Raw genomic sequence first — 20246 nt, 5'->3', positions numbered from 1 at the left:
TAGAGATCCATTTTAAAAGAAATGATGGTAGTGAGTACTATTATATAGGTCTTGGTGATTTTTTTTCAGGAAAAAGTCTTAAAATTTTACGCTCAATTTTTTTTCTGTTTGACTTGAGATTTTTGAAAGTTTTTTTTTTCATTTCCTTCGTTAAAAGGACAGGAAAAATGTTAAGGTCACAAAAAACGTGAGCGAATTTTACTTTCGAAAACGAAATTAAATTATCAGATTTCCCAGCGAAATAAAACTTTACCCATGGATCCAGTTTTCTCAAATTGGGTTAAATTTATTTGAAAAGCCCATTATAAATTGTTCCAGAAATTCAAATGGCTTCAAGGGCATCCATTTTTTTTGAAATTCGTAGTTTGATTTTAAAAAAAGTTGGTTGCATTTGGTGTCATTTCTCTGTTTACTTGCGTTCCTTAGCTGTATGTTGGCTATGTTTGTTTACACAAGCGCTATTGTGATAGAATTAATCTACTTTTTTCTCAACCTGACTTGTAAATAGAAATGTTCCTTTAATGGAATTTCTGTCTTTATCACGATCTATAGCATTGGCATTTTAATAGCATCTGTTCTCATCTTTATTGTTGGCTTATGTTAGCCTTTTTTCATGCGACGGTGGCATAGATAAAAAGACTTTAGACTCGTTATCAACAGTTCTGCTGTTCAATTCGCACTTAGTTATAGTTTTACTTGAATTTGGTGGCTCTTTTGCTGCATAATAATGATAATTTATTACCATCTGTAGCTGCTCAGTTGGTGACTGGTGTTAGTTCATTTTCAGATCGGCATCGTGCAGATAGAGGAAAGTGAGACTTCAAAGTACCAAGTTTTATGTTTCGAGGTATTTTGTGAACTTTTCTCATTCGACTCTGTGTTAAATGCATATTCAAAAGCCTGATAACTGAGAATACAATATGCCAAAACATGACAAGAGTTAGAAAATGACAAATATCCAAAAATTGGCTTACCTTACTTTCTCAAATTAAGTTAGTTGCATCTAAAGCGTTGAAAACATAAACCGTGAACAAAATTCCAAAGCTTCAAGCTGAATTTCTTTTTTCATCTCGAACGTAGGAGTTTACAAACATTTTTGGATGTATGTGTTGTCATGTTTTGAAAAATCATGGAATTTTGCACACTTTGTTGTTGCAACTTTTTTGACGCTATTAACTTAAACTGAGACACAGATGCCAAGCTGAGCTTCGTACAACCTGCGATACAGAACAAAAAAATCGTCAAAAATTCGAAAATTATGAAAAATTCAATCAAAATTAATAAGACTAGTTTTGACTAAAACATGTCAAAACAAGATAATGTAAAACTAGCCTCGAAAGAAAATTAACCAAGCGGCTTCAAAGCCAAAAATACCTTAATAGAAACTCTTTAAGCAGAAAAAATTACAAAAAAACTGAAGAAGAAGAAGAAGAAGAATTTATTTCACTTAACAATCAGATACACTATTACATTAAACAAAAAGTATATTTTTTATCACATAATAAATGAATCAACAGTTTACCCAAGATTGTTAAGTGAGGATACGCAAAGAGTTTTCTTCAAACCCACTAGGAGCGTACCTCATAGATTACACAACAAAGCACATCAATTAGTTATGAAAAAGTGATAAATATAATATTTATGAAACCAATTAGCAAAAAGAAAAAATTATAAGTTTTTTAGAAGCTATTTAACGCCTCATCCACCTCGCGAAAAAAAGCCCTTAAATTCTCTTGAAATTTGGGCAGAGTAACGCCCTCTTTTTGACCATTTTTCACAATTTCTTGAAATATGACTATGTCCTTTAGGTGCAAAGCAAAACAACCCGAAACTGTATACCCATACTCAGACTTGAATAGTATTAAACTATGTTGCCCGGAGACAACGCCTGGTCTTCTGAAAGAAAACAGTTCGAGCCGCCTCACCCCGCACTTGAACACAGTCATATTTATAATCATAAAGCAAAAATATATCTAACAAGTTCGTAATTTTCATGTATAAACGTATCTCTTAGCATATGTGCCAAATTATTTAGTTCCCCTTATTTTAAGTTTAAAACATTTTCCGGGAGCAAGTTATTATCACTAAATATCTTCAACAGTTTGCATCCTCTTAACCATATCGATTGTCTTTTCGTTTTTGCCTTACAGCAAGGAGCTTCAAATTGAATACCTATAGATTTTCTGGTAAAATAAGCCGATTTTGTTTTCAGAGTGAAAAAATCGTTAAGAAATGCGGTTGAATTCAACTTGTTTATTGATCTTAAGCAAAATTTGAGAAGATCGTACACATACAGCTTATGAACTGTTAAGATATTGTGTTCTCTAAACCTTTCCCTAATACTATCAAATTTCCTTACCTTGTAAATCATTCGAATTATTTTTTTCTGCAAAAGGAAAATTGGATTGAGATTCGAGAAGCTCGTTCCCCCATAAACAAGTAATCCATATTGTATAATGGGCTTGATGTTGTAACAATAATATTTTATTAGCACATCTATCGGTACAAATTTTCTCATTTGAGCAATAACTCCACTATGCCTTCCTAGTTTCGCTTTTACTTTTTCAACGTGCGTACAAAATGACAGTTTTGAATCCACAAAAATACCTAGATATTTGCAATACGCCTTCGAAGTAACCATATAATTGTTAATGCACAACTGAAGACTGAAAGCACTTGCTTTATTTTGAAACTTAGTAATATTGATTTGTCTCCATTAAGTGTTAGCTTATTTCTATTTAGCCAGTAACACATATTTTGTATGTCGTTGGTGAAGAACTCGAAAGATTCGTTTTCACAAGTGACATTGGTATCATCTGCAAATAGGTAAACGGTTGTGTCTTTTACGCAATTGGGCATATCATTAATATATATTAAGAACAATAACGGACCGATCACGGAACCTTGCGGAACTCCATGCGAAACATTTGTCCAATCAGAGTAAACGGAATTTGTGAACACACATTGCCTACGATTGCAGAGATAATTTCGAAACCAATCATTACACACTCCTCTTATTCCGTAGTTTTCTAATTTGTGTAAAAGTAGTTCATGATCCAATGTATCAAAGGCTTTCAATCAAAAATCAAACAATGCGAGAAAATCTTCAAGCAAAGAACAATATTTAAATTTTAAACAGCGTCATTCGTGAAATTGGATTTAAAAAATACAGTCCGAAAGCAAAAACAAAAATAGCTGCTTTCTCGGTAATTTAGACACATGACTACTTTTGTGCTCGAAAATTGAAAATAAAATAAAAAAATCTGATGATTTATAAAAAGCTAACAAGTCGCCCTCTCTCTCAAACGCGGACACAAAATTTTTCTTGCTTGTAAATGAACAATATGAGGCCACTAAACCTGTATAGTATAGGTCGAAACCTATCAAGTAGAACGAGAGGGGAAAAAAATAAGTTGTAATAAATCGAGTCGGTAAAATTGCATCCAGCATAAAAATAAAATTTTGAATGGGACATACTTAAAATGCTACCATGCATCAAAAAGTATCTGCAGCCGTAACTTTGTTGCTAACAGAGGAAAAGAGTCCAAGTGAATCCTGAAATGAGTTTCGATTTAATTACGGGAAAAGTCTAGTACCCGGTTGCATTACCCTTGTTTATCGCAGGGGTAAATACAAGGTGAAAAGGTCAATTTTTGTTCTGCTGGGAAATCTATTTTTTGTATTAATATATTTTCACAATATTTTCAAAGAAACAGCCGGTTGTGTATGAACAGACGTAAGAAAGTCATAGTAGACAAGTAATCTGAATAAAAATAACATTGAAGTTTCAGAGCTCAGCTTAAGAGAAATGAACTTGAAATCGAAAAATCAATTTTTTAAACCCAATATATGCAAAATTAAACGCACAAAAATCGTAGAAACAGAAAAGCTTAAGTCTCAATCAACACAATAAAGCAAATAAAATTGTTGCATAGAGCTAGTTAAGCAAAAGAAAACATCGAAAGACAATTTTTTCTTCGTTCTGCGATTTTATCTAAATTGATGAAAAATTGATATACTCATCCTTAATCATAATTCACTGACATTATGTTAAAATAAAAGTAAGAACAAGCAATCAAAGCAAGCTAAATTTGCTTTCACGAATCAAAAATCAAACAATGCGAGAAAATCTTCAAGCAAAGAACAATATTTAAATTTTAAACAGCTTCATTCGTGAAATTTGATTTATAAAATACAGTCCGAAAGCAAAGACAAAAATAGCTGCTTTCTCGGTAATTTAGAACATGACTATTTTTGTGCTCGAAAAATGAAAATAAAATAAAAAAATTCACAAATTTTACAGAAGAAACTTTTCAATCTATTCTTACTGATTTTAAATAAATTCATGGCTCAAATTTTTTCGTAATACTATTATATTCTGTTGTAAGACATACTCGTTTGCTTTGCTTGCTTAAATATTTTCCAACTTTTTTTTTCCAACACGTGGAAATTATGTCCTTTTTCAAAAATTTTAGGTATTCAATAAATGATACAAATTGAAATAAGAATAGTGAAATGCAAAGGTAAAACTGAAAGTATTTATATTTGATACTCAGTCCGACCTTATGGAGTTTTGTGTTGAAATAAAAAAAAACGTATCCAACAAAAAGAAAAAATAAACCTATCGGTTTCGTGGGAAGCGTAAAAAAACGATTGCAATTTTCTTAACTTTTAGTTCTCGAGTTTCAAGGAAAAAAACCTACCGAACGCTGAAAAATGAACATATACAGAGCCAGAATTTAAAAAAATTAAAAGTTTGAAATTTATTGTCTTTTCTAAGCTTTAAAATATTCGAAGGGCAGAAAAAAAACACTATTTTATTCTTTTCAACAACTCAAACACCTAACATTATCTACTGGATTTCAAATTTTAAACATAGGCAAGAACATTTTTCAAACATTTCTTGCCTATGTTTAAAAATTGAAATCCAGTAGATAATGTTAATCCAGTGAAATCCAGTATTTAAGCTGATATAATAAACCTATCAATCCAAAAAAATTGTCCTGAAAAGCTTGAACTAATTATTATTAGCGTTTACCGCACCTACGGTGCTTCGAGTTTTCGAGCAACTATAAAAAAACCAAGTACATTGAAAAATATCTGCAACCTTTGAATGTACTCTGACAGCAGCCAATAACAGGGTTCGTAATTTCAAATTTTGCTAAGTTTTTTTATTTATGAGTTTTTCTAATTCAATTTTTGAAAAAGAAACATTAAAAGTTTTTTAAGTCTAAGTCCTCTAAAAAACTATAAAATGACATAAAAACATCACATCTTGAAAACTAAAAGCATTTCGACACAAAATTTGCAACTCTTGAGAGTAGTCTCACAGTACCCAACATCAGGGCTAGCAATTTCAAGTTTTGGGCGAAAAATTGAAAAACCATAAAAACGTCACATCTCGATAATTATAAAAAAAACTTGAACAGTCATATTTGGAGGCAAAATTTAAGACCTTTGAAAATACTCTGTCAGTCCCCCATCACAGGTAAGGAGGCTTAAAGTTTCAATTAAAAAATGAAGAAAAAAAATTGAAATTTGCTGAAATTTTTTTGAAAAATTCGAAAAAAGTCATATTGCAAAAACCAAAATTAAAAAGATTTGAGCAGTCATTGTTGAATGCAAAATTCGCAGCCCCTGGTATTTTCTGGGAGCCCCTCATTACAAGAAATGCACTTTCAAAATTTAATCATAATTAATAACTATGTAAAACGACTTCTTATCTCAGAAACTAAAAAGATTTGAGTAGTCATATTTGGAGGCGAGATTCGCCACCCCAGAGAGTTCTCTGAAAGCTTCCAACTAAGGGGTTGGAAAATTGAAAATTTGAAAAATCAAGATAGTTTAAGTTTTCAGACATTTTTTTTTAGAAAATCTTGAAAAACGTCATATCTGGTGAACTTCAAAGATTTGAACAGTCAAAAAACAAAGTGAGATTTGCAACCCCCAAGAGTATGCTGGCAGCTTTAAAATTGAGTGTTGGGTTTTCAAACTTTAAAAAAGAAATTTATTTTTTTTTCTGAAAGTTTTTTGAAAAATCACACAAAACGTCACATCTCGATAACTAAGGGCATTTCAGCAGCCGAATTTTGACGTAATATTTGGACCTTGAAATTCCTGAGAGTACCCTTACAGTTTCCATCAACAAAATTAGGAAATTTGATTTTTTTGAAGTTTCAAATTTCTGAAAAGTAGAAAGAATTCATAACACAAGTCATCTCGAAAACCACAAAGATTCGAGCAGTCATATTTGGAGGAGAGATTCGCAAATCTTGAAAGTACTCGTACAGCATGACAGCAGCCAAAACAGGGTTGGGAGTTTCAAGTTTGTAAGTTGAATTTTTCAAAAAAAAATTAGAAAAAATTACACAAATCGTCGTATATCGTACACTAAAAGCATTTTGGCATTCATAATTGGAGGCTAAATTCGCAAAACCTGGAAAACTCTGACAGCATACCACCGTTGTGTTGCTAGCTTTTAACTCGGTGGAACAAACACCAGAATCAAAATGGAAAATCGCAAAAAAAAATTAAGCATTGCAATATACGATATGCCCTTAACTGTGGCAGAAAACGCTTAAGCATGTCAAAATACGTGTCACGCATTTTAATATGGCATAGGTTAAAGTTTCAGCATTTTGGATATCCAGTGATAATAAAACTAAGTTTCCTTTAAAATTACCTAAGGTTAAGTCAGTAAGCCGGTAAAATATCAGTCGATACCATTTGGGCAATACATTTGTCAAGCAAAAAACAAAAAAAATAAAGTCAAAAAATTACAAAGAGCAAAGTAAATCAAGAGTAGAAGGAAGTCTAATGTAAATTACGTACATTAAAAAAATAGGCAATGTCGCAACTAAGCTGACGAAACGTAAGCAGACAAATCATAGCCCGACATTGTTTTGAAAAAAACTTTTCCCATTTGAAAAAAAAAAACAGGTCCTTTCAAATTTTAACCCGGGACGTAAAATTGCCATTTCTGAATTTGACCATTCTGTTAATTAAGTTGTTAACGGGAAAAAATCCAGCGCCCAATTGCGAAACCATTGATTATTGCGAGGGTAAAGAATCGATTTAAAAATTCCCGTTTTGTACTTTTCGAAGGAAGAAGATTGTCGAGTAAAGTAAAAATAGAACAGGGGAGTATGCGAGCAGATAGGCAAGCAGGCGACTTTTCTTTTGGTACTAGTTGTTTGAGAATTGAGCCAGTAATTCTGCGAAAAGAGCAGAAGTATTCCAAAGCGTCTCAAAAAATAATAATCAAAAAAATAATTTCCATATATTTTCTTCTAAACTGTTTTCTTATCAAGCAGTAACTAGCTACCAATAAACCACACACAAAAATATAATATGTAGCAAAACTAAGGCATATCAAAATGAATTTTTTGCAATTTAGGTTGGAATAAAAATGGATATTGCAATACGTTCTGCTTGTGTAAAAAATGGACCAAAAAGTAAACTTTTGACAAAAAAGAATGTTCAATATTCAAGCGCAGACAGGAAGGCAAATTTAATCAACAAATAACGCCACTGCTGTTTCTAATTATTAGAAAAGAACCGTAATTTTTTGTATGTAATCATTTAAAAAATTTCGAGTATACTCCCTTAAACGAAAATGAAAGTTTTTTAAATGAAAATGGGGCATAATTACAAAAAATCATCAATTTTATGTTATATGATTGGTGAAAACGAAACATTTGTATTTGATATAGCCTCTGAGTTTTTATTTATTTTTGTTTTCTTTTTGTCGCTGTTTTCTGCACATAAAATTTGAAAAATGATGCGCTTTCAATTGTCGATTAATTTTCACTTCTGCATTTTTCGAGCTTGATTTAGCATTCAAAATATCAACACTGTGTTTATAAATTTACTCAGTCTAGTTTTCTAATGAAAATTCTTTATTTTCATTTTTATCATTTAGGGGAAAAGGGTATTACCGAAAAGACCCCACTAATCTTGAGTAAAACAAAGCGAGCAAAGAAAATTGTTCAACTACCTATCCACCAATTTTTGCATAGTTTGCGGCAGAATCGCTTATTTCTTATTTGAACATTTTTTTTAGCTGAGTAGTCGACATGAGTTACATATCTATAAAATCTATCTAGCTCTTAAAAATTTTAAATCGTTACTTGTAACAGATTTGGCTCTGACGCATTTGCTACTAAGCACGAAGACGTTGAACAGAGCCGAAGTAAATTAGTACTCAAACTGAAAAAAAGTTCAAAAAGACAAAAACTGATAGAGTACAAAGTGATAGATTTCACTCCTAGCAACAAATCAATTATGGCAAATAAGCTTTTTCAAGTAATTTGGAGCGATTTCTTTGACGGATTAAATCTCTGCTTACGCGTTAACAGTGCGAAATAAATCGCGCTTTAATTGTCCCAAATTGGCAACTTTTATACCCCCATAACTTAAAGAAAATTAATCACAGGTGAAATATACTTCCAAATTTAAGCTCAGGACAACAATACTTTTTGAATAAAGAAATGCCGTCAAAAATGGCTAGTTAAAAAGCAAATTTGTCTGAAGAAAAAAATGCCCCCCATAGTACAAATATTCCCATACTTTCGACACGAAAGTCGTAACAATAATAGTTGTATGCTGAAATCCTTAGCATTGTCTGTACTTAATAGCTACCTAATAGGTTAATGATTAAAACGAACTTTCAAAATGAACACATTTTATCGCAACAAAATTTGCGACTTATTTGAGATATTTGGACCTGAAAAAAATCACCAAGACTTATATGAGAGTAGAAAAAACAATTACTCAAAAAAGTAAATTCCACTTTTGAAAATCGTTCTTTTTTGCGCCATTTCCGCTTTCATGATTGGAGAGCGCAATTTAGCTAATTTTTTAGCAAATGACTTTGACTTGAATTCAAAAATGCATATATACATAAGTGCATTTAGTTGTATGAAAGCACATCTTCAGTTATTAGAGCATTTCAAGACTTTCGCGAAAAAAAATCATCCAAACCTATATAAGTAACAATCACTTCGCTCTTTTAAACTTAACAACAAGTCTCTTCTTCGAACCTGAACAGTTTAACTTTAAATTTTTAAATCTTCATTAGCTCAGAAAAATTATTGAAATCCATTTACAGAAAGTTTTGAAGTTAAAAGAAAACTAAATACGAGTTCAAATCAAACGTTTATTGTTAGTGTCTTAAGTTTTTCGTTATTTTTCTGAACGAGTTCTGAAATCACGGCCTCACTCTCTGTCGCTACTCATTATGATGTAATGGAGCTTCAATTGTATTCGCCTGACTTAAAGCCAGTTCTCGTAGTCCATTATTTCACTAAACACACGCGTAAGAATGACACACTTAACAGGTGATGGTTTGTTAAGAATTTGTTCAATTCAATTCCCGACTTCTGTCATTTTCAAATTTGCAATTCTGAATTCTATTTAACTTAATTTATATTCGTTCAAAACCTAATAAATATTTGCATACACACCCTTCTGCTTGGATACTGACTGCGTGGATAAACTGCATCTTTCGGCCATATGGCCTGTCGGTTATATGAACTTTGTCTTGGTTAGTGCGCGTGTGGTGAGTTCCTCCTCGTTATCGTCCCTCAGCCTGTCCCAGTTTGTATGGCCGACGATGAATCCCAGTCGCTTCTCTTTCTCCAGGTCCTGTCTCTCCTCGACGTCCGCCCAGCGCACCTTTTGAATTAGAATGTTTGATTGTCCTATTTTTACGGAATTTCCAACAATCTGAACATGCTGTTCAAAAAATGAGCCATTTAAATGACCGCGTATTTGGAAGTTCATACTTATAGCTTTTAAACAAATGATATTTTAATTGCCAAAAAATTATCCGGAAATGCTGTCGAAACGAATCATACGTTTAAGTCTGTTTCTGAGACATAAAAATTAGTTTTAAATTATTAAGATCATTTATCCACGAGGGATAGGACCAACATACGAGCTGTACAGCTCATCACGGCAAACCGCTGTTGTGCCCCTGCTTAAGAACTACATGCAATTTTTTTGGTTATTTTTCTAATTAGTTTTAGGATAGAACGAAAGTTTTTTAAATGAAAAACTCACCCTCTTCTTTCCCGCTTTGGCGTTTGACTTGCGTTTCGAGTATGAGTCACCGCAGCTGTTCAGGAAGTCCTCGATCGACTCACGCGGCATCTTGTTCTCAGTGGTTCCCTTCGAAACTCCGATGACACCGTCCATACGATCTAAACAGACATCAAGGAGTTCATACAAAATGAAACACATTTCATGGAAACTTCGTCGCTTTTATGGCAATGAACAAATCTATAAGCTTTCAAACCAAGTTGGTGGATCTGCTTAACAAATATTGAGTACCAATCGACTTTCTTTGGTATAATGAAAAATATATAGTGTATTGTTAAGAAGATCCATGCACATTCATGAAAGGTCCGTAAAATTAAGTGTACCGTTTTTGACAAATCGATGACATATTCTGTTTATCTTTTTGAGATCTGTTTATTCGATGAGTAACAGTATAAATACTAACCGAGTGCGTTTTCAGAGTTATCAGTGTTTTCCCACTTGCTTTTAATTGGTAAGAAGGAGCAACGAGACTCAAATTCAGACTCGGATTCCGAACCCTCCGATTCGAACGGGTCCGAATCGTTGGGTGTTTGTACTTTGGACGGAAGAGGCGGGTCCGACTCCTCGCAGACTAATTGCTGAGTGTCAAAAGAATGAGATGGCTAAATAGCAGAAGCAAATACATCAACCACTATCATTAGGTTACAACCAGAAAAAAACGCGCTTATCAAAATTCTTGGTTAATACTCAATTTTGCAAAAACATAAACAAACTGCTTCATCTTTAAAGGAAACCAATCTGAGTACATAAAACGCATTATAATCTCGACAGATAAAAAAACTTTTTTTTTGTGATTCAAAAATATATATATTTTTTTTCTGATTAATACACAAGTTTGCGGAAACGATAAAAACAAATAGCTTCTTTTTGCAAAAAAAAACAAAGTAAATAGAGAGAGAGAGAGAGAGTGAACTACAAGAAAAAAATACTGCCGAAAACAAAACCCAATGGAAAATGTTTTAGGATGCAAAACTTGAAGATCTTCAAAACATTAGAATTCGAGCAGTCATGACGAGATTAGAACCTGAAATCACATTCAAATTATCATGAACACACTGAAAGGTGGTGTCACAGGTGCCGAGAATAATTACCGAGACTGTTGGCTCCGCCGGCTGATAGTAATCTTCACTGGTGGGCTTCTTCGCAGTTGTCGGGTTCGTCTGGATTATGACGTCATCAATGGTGTCCTCTGCGTCGGACATTTCCATGCTGTCGCTCCTTTGTCTCTTTCTCGGCTCAATTTGAGATTTGTCTGGAGGGGCTGGTCTGCTACTGCTGGATTGGCTTACATTTCCCTATTCATGAAAACTTTGGTACAAATGAGTTTTTCTAGGCCTCAAAATTCGTTATAGGAATTAACATTACCATGCCTCAATTATAGAAATATGAATGAAATTTTTAAAACCGCTATCATATTTTGTGGAAGACAATTTGTCACAGGCGGCATTTAAAAAACGACCATTCAACGGAGAGCAGCTTGCAATAAGAATTACATAAAAGGTTCAAATATATTGATTTAACAATTCACGGGAATAAACTAGCCATGCCTTAGTGAGAAAAGTAAGTGGAATGTTTCATAGAACTACTAAGCAAAAATGCTGATTCAGTTGCCCCGCGACGGATTGTCGCCTTTCTCATCGCTACGAATTGCCGCTTTCGACGAATAGTCGCCATTCCTCATGTTTTATAAGCATCGTTAGAAGCGTCAACTTTGGCTGAAATATTTTCCATACATTTCCTACAACCCCCATACAAAATTTGCGCTAACCTTTCTTCCTTCTACATTGTTCGCACTCTTTCCCTTAGTCATTTCCACCTTCTTGTCATTTTCTTTAGCCTGCTCCAGTGCTCTGGAACTCATGAAGTGGGAGGGGTCCAGCCTTGGAATTGAGTTAGGAGCCTCTTCCCAGTTCTCGATGATGTTCTTGATATCAACTTCAGTTCTTCCATGAATGTTCTGTTCCACACATACACTCATTGGTGGCTGCATTTCTATTATATACGTCTGTACAAAAAAATATGATTACTCATATTTTTATCATTTTAAAATCAAAGAGTAGAGCCATTATATAGCATTTTAACTTCAACAATAGCATTTGTACGATTGCATTTCGAAAAACTTTGTATCGCAGATTACGCCTCGGAAAAAGTAACCCTTCAACAATTTGCAGGCAGGGAATGTGTTCATCTCTGTTTTCAGATATCAACAAAAACGGCTACTACTTCTGCTATTACTTTATTACTATGTACTGAAGATAGAGATGGATTTGATTTCTTTTACCTTCATAAGTGACTTCTGGGCTACTTGGACAAATTGCGTGAAATGATCCTGGAGATGATTGCATGCATCGACAATGATCAGTCTGTCACTGCCCTCAGCCACCACCTTAGATAGGGCCTTACATAGGGCACTCAAGTAGACAGTCTCCATATCCTCCTCATATTCGTACACCATGCCCCCACCCTTTCCTCCCTTGGGGGTGCTGTCGTCTGACACCATGAAGTAGTCATCTATTGATAGGATCCGAGGTGCAGTCATACCTGCTGCTGTTTCTTTGTCCTGTAAAAAGAGTCCATAAAAATGTTTAGTCTCCTAAAAAAATGTTTAAAAATTACTGTTGTATCTGTACTTATACAATTATATACTTTTTTCTTTCTGATTTAATGATAAAAATGTTACTTCATAACGCTTGCTAATTTAATGACAGCAATAATTGCCAATACCCCACGAGCATTTGTCTCGTGTTCATTCAGATGAGCAATAACAACTCGGAAAAAGGTAACTGATCCTTAGTTTTAACCGACAAACTCTAAATTACGAAAGGAAGAAGTATTTCTGACCTTGATGAGTTTGGCGATATATGATTTCCCCGACCCTGGAGGTCCGCGCATGATGATGAGACTATTTCTGAGTCTCTGTTGCTCCTTCCTTCCAGGCACCGACAACATCTGGTCCAACTGGTATACATCTGCTGGTTTCTCGGGTGCCTCGGGGGGTGGCACCATTGGGGGAGGGGGTGGAGGTGGAGTTGAATTTATTGGCTGCGGTGGTTCGGGTGTAGAACATATCACCCTACTAGATTGACGCTCATCTATGTCTGCAGACATTACTGGATGTTTATTGAACATTGCATCAGTCCTGTAATTTTACAGCGAACAAGAAAATTACAAAGTGAAAAAACTTTACGCATTGATATTGAAATATTATCGTTCTGAAGAGCAATTAATTTTCTCACTGACCTCGCAACTTGATGATCTTGTCTAGAAAGATGATATCGAGGCATAGAGGGCGGCTCAGGTGGCGAAGGCGTAGCCACTCTGTGATCGAAATTTCTACTGCTGTTACCCAGTCTTCTATGGGGCATATCATCTAATCTCTTTTTGAACTGCAATGGATTTGGTTTCGGCTCTACTTGTATTGAAGAAAGCATTCTCTCGTCGTAGTCACGAGGTGCTTTCTTGATGAACTTAGTATACCATATGTGATAGTACGGATGACTAGGGTCGGGTCCATGGTTTTCGTCGAAAAACTCTGAAACCAGTAAACAGATCTAGAACTAATTAAATTATTCCAAGAAGGTAGACGAAAGTCTAGAAGAAGTTCTAATAAAAACTTCCAAAATATATTCAGGGTCAATTGCACAGGAGGTACAGCTAAGTTGCCAACATGACAAAACCATGACACTACTAAGTCTTACCTCGACTGTAATGATCTATCTGAATGACAGAAAGATCATTTGAACTGCTTCTTAAATTCCCGTTGCGTAGCCCATCACGCGGATTAACCATAGCAGCTTCAGGTCTGCTGTAATTTGACACAGTACGGTGCAAAGGTCGGTCATTCCTTTCAGGGGCATGCAGACGGTTAGAAGTCACAACATGAGGTTCTTTGACCAATTTTGTTCTATCTGGGCTTCTAAGAACAAAAACAAAGTCAAACATGGGCGCTCGGACAGAAAAGGTATTTATACAATGCCGAATCTAATAATGTTTTTAAAAAAATAGCTCAAGCGAATTACTTATTTAAGACAACAATGTTGTACTTGATGCACCAGTCCTTGAACTCTGGATCTGTTTCATATCGATGGCGGTTGAACATGGAGTGGTTCACGACAACGTATCCGTCACTGCTTTCACCTGGAGGACTATTGTCTAATCTGACCGAACATGGAGCAGGGTTTCTAGGATGCAGAAACTCTTGACTGTTATTACTGGAATCTACGTTGGGCTTCTTAAAAATAAATTCGCTGCTTCCCTCCTGCAATCCTCCAACATTGCGATGAACTTCTATCGGTCTCAAGCCCCGTGGCAGACTTCCACCGAACGGAGGCCTCGGCCTAGCGAGATGACCACCTATTTCATGGGCACTTCTGCTGGAAAATTGATGGAAGTTTTGTTGTTGCATGGAAGGTCTGAGTGGGGTAAAGCTATTCGGCTGTTGAATGAATTGATGAGCACTGTGGCTGTTCAAATTGTGGATGTTTTGAGAATATCGCATCTGAGAAAGCCGAAATTCGTTACTCTTCAATTGACTCCTAAGTGATCAAAGAAAAATTAGATTCCAATTTTATATTTGTGACATCTAAATTAGAGGAAAATCACTTACATTAAGTTCAGTTTGTTTTGAGAAATTTGGGATACAATTTGATCATGAAGCGGATCTGGTACTAAAGCTGACATTGGAAACTTGATGGTATTTTCAAGCTTCAGTCGATTACATTCTTTTTCTTGTCTGCATGTCTCATTCAATTGCGATTTGATGTCTTCTATTTTCCTTACTAGTTCTGCTAAGCATAAAACACAGCAGTTTTAGAAAATTAATTAATGAAACTCACTTGAAGCCAAATCTTAGTGACTAACCGTCCATTGCATTAGATTCACTTATCCATATGCACAGATTGCTGTTATTGAGGCATTTTTCTTACTGAAAACAAAACAACAACACGTGTACCCGCTTGTTGTGCAAGTAACACAGAATAATTCCATCACAGGGTTTGTGGCATTTTTTTAAAATAAGCAACAAAAAAATTTCGCCGGCTTTGAAAACACGACCTAACCAGACAGAAACAGAGACAATTTAGTTAGCGAAAAATAATTAGCGTGGTCAAAAAGGCTCAAATTGTACGAGCCAACCTACAATGGTAAAGATTATCGTGTTTCTTTCAGAATCCTTAAACAAAGACCAGCAAAAGAAAAAAAACTGTTAAGAAGGAGAAAAAAAAGAGGTGGATATTGATCTAAAATCTGTACAAATAAAACGTATTATTTTGTATGTTAAGAACCATGTAGTGGCGTTGGCCGAGTGACTAGAAAAACTCAGCTCTTTTCCAGTCACCGCTTTCCAATTCAAGTTAGAAAAGCTTATCTATCTAACGTTGTCATAATGCACTGAAACTTGGCATGGTGAAGACTTCGGCGAATCAAGTTTCTATTAATACTTTTTAATAGTTACAGAAACGTTGCTCACAGATGACTTTTTAGTTAGAGAATTGATTTTGCCGCATTGTCGGTTTTTATGCAAATATAATGTCTACTGGAAAACAAACCACCTCCCACGGTGGATCAATGATTTGTGTTAATCGAAACTTCATGACTGAAAGATGGAAAACTGGGATTGATTCAAACGGATCAGTAGTTGATTATATAAATAATTTCGGAAACTTACTGATCATATGTTATCTAGGTGGACATTCAGCAAACCACCATATCTACAAACCACCATGTCTTGAAGCCGAAATTACATCAGACTTAGGTAAATTACATAAGAAGTACATAACAATTGCATAATAACAGTAGGAAACTGTTGTTCTCTTGCATAATATTAACTTCCGGCTTGTTGGAATGGTTATCTCAATTTTTGTTTGTTAACTCTTTACGGCGAGTACGAATTCCGATTTTACAATTAGTTCTTGCGCGAAACATTTTCTTGTGATCGGGTAATAATTTGAGTGAAATCCTAGCAACTAACAATTTTGATCCTTTTTGTTGGTCAAATCCTGACAAATTTATTGAATTATGGTATGGGTGGCTTACTAGGTATGCGCGAATCAATATAAAAACACCACTCCTAGATAATCTTTACCGCCCTGGATTACACAAAAAACGTCACATTACTTAACCCGAAGCACATAGGAATTGCAAATCTTGCAAGAATTGGTTAATTAATTTAGCACTGATGATAAATAACAATAAAAAGATAACTTAGCATCTAAAAGAGTCACATCAAACCTTTTTTAAATATTTCAGAGCTTTTTGCATAACAAAATAACCGCAAAAATGTATTACAATGATTTATTTGCTTTAAATGATTTATTAGTAATGATGAGTATGACACTTTTTATGATCTTTGATCATTTTGTACAGATAGTTTAGAATTTTTAAAACCTGAAGATGCACAAAAATGTGCGAAAACGTTTGTTTGAATTTACAATTTTAACGCATTCTCAAAAGATTTATTTGCTCACTGAGACAAGATATAATTGGAAAACTCTTCTTTTTACTTTACAGTAAATCAACCTTGTTTGAATCTTCTAATGATGTATGATCAATTTTTTAGTGCAAGAAAAAGACAAGGAGAAACGAGCGAAGTAATGAGAAATTGAAAAAATTTGAATATTAACGAAATTGAAGGGCCTGACGAGATACCACCTTTTCTTTACCATGCACTTTGTGTTACAGTATCGCTATCAATAACATGGATATAAAGTATTTTTCACCAAAATTAGAAAGTTGCAACAGTGTCTGCGTTTTATATAAAACGAGAAACTCTACATACCCAATTATTGCCGTGTGCCCTTCTATCTGTTCCCTAAGAAATTAAAGAAAATATTCTGTTTTTATCGATTATAAAACCAATTTTCAGAATATTTTCATAGCTCTCACTTCGGCTTCCGAAAGAACAAATCGAAAATAAATCAGTTATTAATATTTCTCCAAAATGTATGAAATGGTATTGAAAACAATTTTAAAAATGACATTATCTTTACTGATTACAGCAAAGCGTTTTATTGCGTGGATCATGGTGCGTTTTTGGAACAAACTGTTCGATACCGGGATTGGAGGCAAATCAATAACCTTGCTGAAGACCTAACTAACAAATCCAAACCAACTTGTTCGAGTCAACGACAAAATATCATGGAAAATAACAACTGGTGTTCTGCGGGGCATCATTATTGCGCTTTTACTTTTCCTGAACTTTGTGAATGAAGAAAAGATTTTTCTGATAAACATGTAATCGAAAAAAAATCAGATTTAGGCTTGATGTTTTCAAATGACCCTAATTATGATCAACACATCAAAAAAATTTCTAAAAAGGCGATAGGATTAATCTTTTTAATCAAAAGAAATGCGTGATACCTATGTTGGAAAACAAATCTCAATCTTTACGAGTCAATGATAGTGCCAATCTTAGTGAATGAAAATTCATTTTGTCTTCAAGCAAAAAATAATGACAGAAGAGATTTTTGCTAAAAAGTAAATTTGGAACGTTTTCGCAACTATGTGCATCGTCAGGATTTTTACAATAAACTAATCTAAATGACGATAAAACATCAATTTACAAATGTTATCTACAATAAATCACATACAGTTTGGTTCTAAACCATCAGGATAAAAAATTAGCCAATCACAGTTGACCTCTAAATTACTATTAAGATTAAAATACTTTTAACCTCTAAAATTAATTAAACATTTTTAAATTAATTTGTCTGGAAGTTTCTGAGTCATAATTTCGATTTAGACACGTACGTTTTAAATAAAAGACCAAAAATATTTTAGGACTACAATTTCAGTGTTAACTCCCTGCTCCTAAACTCATCGCGCGTGTTCAAGCCCGGTTTCTCTTTCCTGATATGTATTGCCTCTGGTGTTAGCAATTTTGTTTGGTTGTTTGACCTATCTATAATTTCCCAACCAAGATCTGCGCTATTTCCCTCAAGTTGGAATTGCTGAATGTGGAGGCCTACCGGTGAGTCTGCTTTCTTATGTTAATCAATTCTAGTGGTCAAATGTCGAACAATTTGTCCGACCTAGGTGGAAGTGCATACACTACATGACAGTTTATAAACCACTCTTGACTTGAGGTCATTAGAAAATGCCGACTTCAGTGATGGTAAACATGATTCTAGTTTTCTTGTGGTGAAAACCACTTGAAGATTAGTTAATTTTCGTAACCTGTTAGCAAAATACTGGCTCTGGTTATCTCTATATTGCACCATCAGCATTGGGGGCTTCCCATCCTTTGGTGATTGAACTGACAAACAGCTCTCATCATCCAGGGGCTTGCCCTTACCATCAATGATCTTGCGCAAGGCGTCTGAAGCCACCTTTGCGGACCAATTTTCAGGGTACTGAACTGTCAGCCATTGCGCCCTATTAGTTTCCATGGCCTTATTAAATTGCTCCCAGCTAGATGTACTCCTAAAAACCCTGTGTACAGTGCCTTGGATAATACTACGCTTATACTGAGTATCTGTTGTAATACTACGTATCTAATACTACGCTTATACTGTATCTGTTGGTTTTTGATACCAACTGCAAGTTACACGCCTACCCTGCGATACATTTATGTTCAAATCGAGGAACGGCAAATTCCTCTCTGAAATAGTTTTCTCTAGGGTGAACTGCAAATTTGGATGAAGAGAATTGACGGCATCGAGATGACAACTCGAATCCCCTCTGACTGTTCTAACAATGTCATCCACATACATGAGGAACAATTTCACCTGGGGAGTATCCTTCTCCATGTTCTTAGCTCGGCAGCAGCTTTCACAGTACCAGACTATCTCGGTTATTGATGCGTATACGAATATTTTTCCGCATTTCAGATGATACCAGTTTCGGCAACAATCGCATTCAACTCCCTTTCATCTATATGTGACTTTCCTGCTGCAACATGGGCACGAGCCGTTTTTGTCATTCATTTGCTGTACCTCCGTTCCCACTGGTGTTTCTTGTCTTACAGCAAACTCGTACTCTTTCAGCCATAAGTTTGCCAGAATTACAGCGAGGGACGCACCCATTGCTTAACCATCAACTTGTACATACCATGAATCATTACACTTGAAATATACTTGGCTGACCGCCATATTCAAAAGCCTTTTCATGGTTGCTCTTTAAATTTCAGGAGGAGACTCCTGGCTGTACAGCTTCTGTGAAGCAAATTCAATTGCCTCCTTCAGGGGAACGTTGGTGTACAAACTTTTCACATCAAGCGATATTATGGTTTCATCCGGATCTAGAGCAATGTTTTCAATTGTTTCTCTAGCCTCTTTAGTATTGGTTTCTATATTTGCTCCATCGATGTTGTCAAAAAACTTTGCAAGCATTTTGTTGAGATTCTCATACGAGCTGCCTGGAAGTGATAGTATTGGTCGTAGGGGTGTCTCATCCTTGTGTACCTTAGCTAAACCGTACAAACGGAAGGGTTGCCCCCCTGTTGACCTCATCTTAGAATATAACTGATCACTTATCTCGTCTCTTTTGTTCATGGCTAGTAATTCTTTGTTAAGTTCCTTCTCAATTTTCAGTATCACCTCATCAGTGTTTGCATCTTTTTTCACAAACTGAGCCGATTGCAACAAGGATTTCAGCTTTGATTCATACGTTTGTTTCGTCTAAAACCAACCCCCTTATCAAAAGGCATAGCCAGCAATCCATTATCTTTAAGATAATTCCTCGTTTTTTCAACGGCTTTGTCTCTTGGGGTTTGCCTTACGTTTTTTGCATATGCCTTTGCCGCGGCTTCTATTTCACATAAAGTTTCACCAGATGTGTTTTGATTCTTCAATTGTGAGAGGAAAATGTCGATATCAGCCAAAAAATGTGTTTCGTTAAATTTGTCTCTAATGGGATGCTTCGGGCCTATTGATAGCATTTCATATACCCATTCAGGCAGTTCAATGTTATCAAGTACCTTAACTGATTGCTCATTTCTCCCCCCAAGAGGTTTATCGTGTCTCTGGGACAGCTTTTCTAACTTTTTTCTATGGTTTTCTGATGTTGTCGTTACGCTTGCCTCAACTTGACGCCTCACGAAGCGGAAAATGGGTGCCCACCACTGTTCGTCAATTTCGTTTTGCACCAGTGATCTTGCTTTCATTAGCATCTCCTCGTACCTTTTCCTATCCTCATTTGCCCTAGAAGTT

The 20246-nt window shown here is 35.0% G+C and overlaps 1 protein-coding gene across 3 annotated transcripts; it reads right to left on the bottom strand.

Moving 5' to 3' along the window:
- Positions 1-9087: 9087 nt before the first annotated feature.
- On the bottom strand, positions 9088-15041 carry LOC134847879 (uncharacterized). Of its 3 annotated transcripts, none has more exons than XM_063865135.1 (13): positions 14962-15041; positions 14708-14885; positions 14121-14636; positions 13800-14017; positions 13342-13633; positions 12943-13240; positions 12383-12661; positions 11870-12106; positions 11193-11396; positions 10505-10703; positions 10063-10202; positions 9465-9675; positions 9088-9304 (listed from the first exon to the last, which is right to left on the bottom strand). In XM_063865135.1, the coding sequence occupies exons 1-12, from the start codon at positions 14966-14968 to the stop codon at positions 9526-9528; spliced, it is 2718 nt and encodes a 905-aa protein (XP_063721205.1). In that variant the 5' UTR covers positions 14969-15041; the 3' UTR covers positions 9088-9304; positions 9465-9525. The 3 variants fall into 3 exon arrangements, with proteins under 3 accessions (XP_063721205.1, XP_063721204.1, XP_063721206.1); XM_063865134.1 differs by having other exon boundaries at positions 14708-14888; positions 14962-15021; XM_063865136.1 differs by lacking the exons at positions 9088-9304; positions 10505-10703 and having other exon boundaries at positions 9561-9675; positions 14708-14888; positions 14962-15021.
- Between the last annotated feature and the right edge of the window lie 5205 nt (positions 15042-20246).

This window comes from Symsagittifera roscoffensis, chromosome 6, assembly GCF_963678635.1.
Source record: "Symsagittifera roscoffensis chromosome 6, txSymRosc1.1, whole genome shotgun sequence".
NCBI classification, from domain to species: Eukaryota; Metazoa; Xenacoelomorpha; order Acoela; family Convolutidae; genus Symsagittifera; species Symsagittifera roscoffensis.
Note: the sequence above shows the minus strand (reverse complement) of the source record. Positions and strands in the feature narration are given on the sequence as shown.

Coding starts and splice junctions, on each gene's coding strand:
- LOC134847879 (XM_063865134.1), bottom strand. Junction 14,637..14,707: donor CAAAACAAACTGAACTTAAT/GTAAGTGATTTT, acceptor TTGATCACTTAG/GAGTCAATTGAAGAGTAACG. Junction 14,018..14,120: donor AACATTGTTGTCTTAAATAA/GTAATTCGCTTG, acceptor TTTTGTTCTTAG/AAGCCCAGATAGAACAAAAT.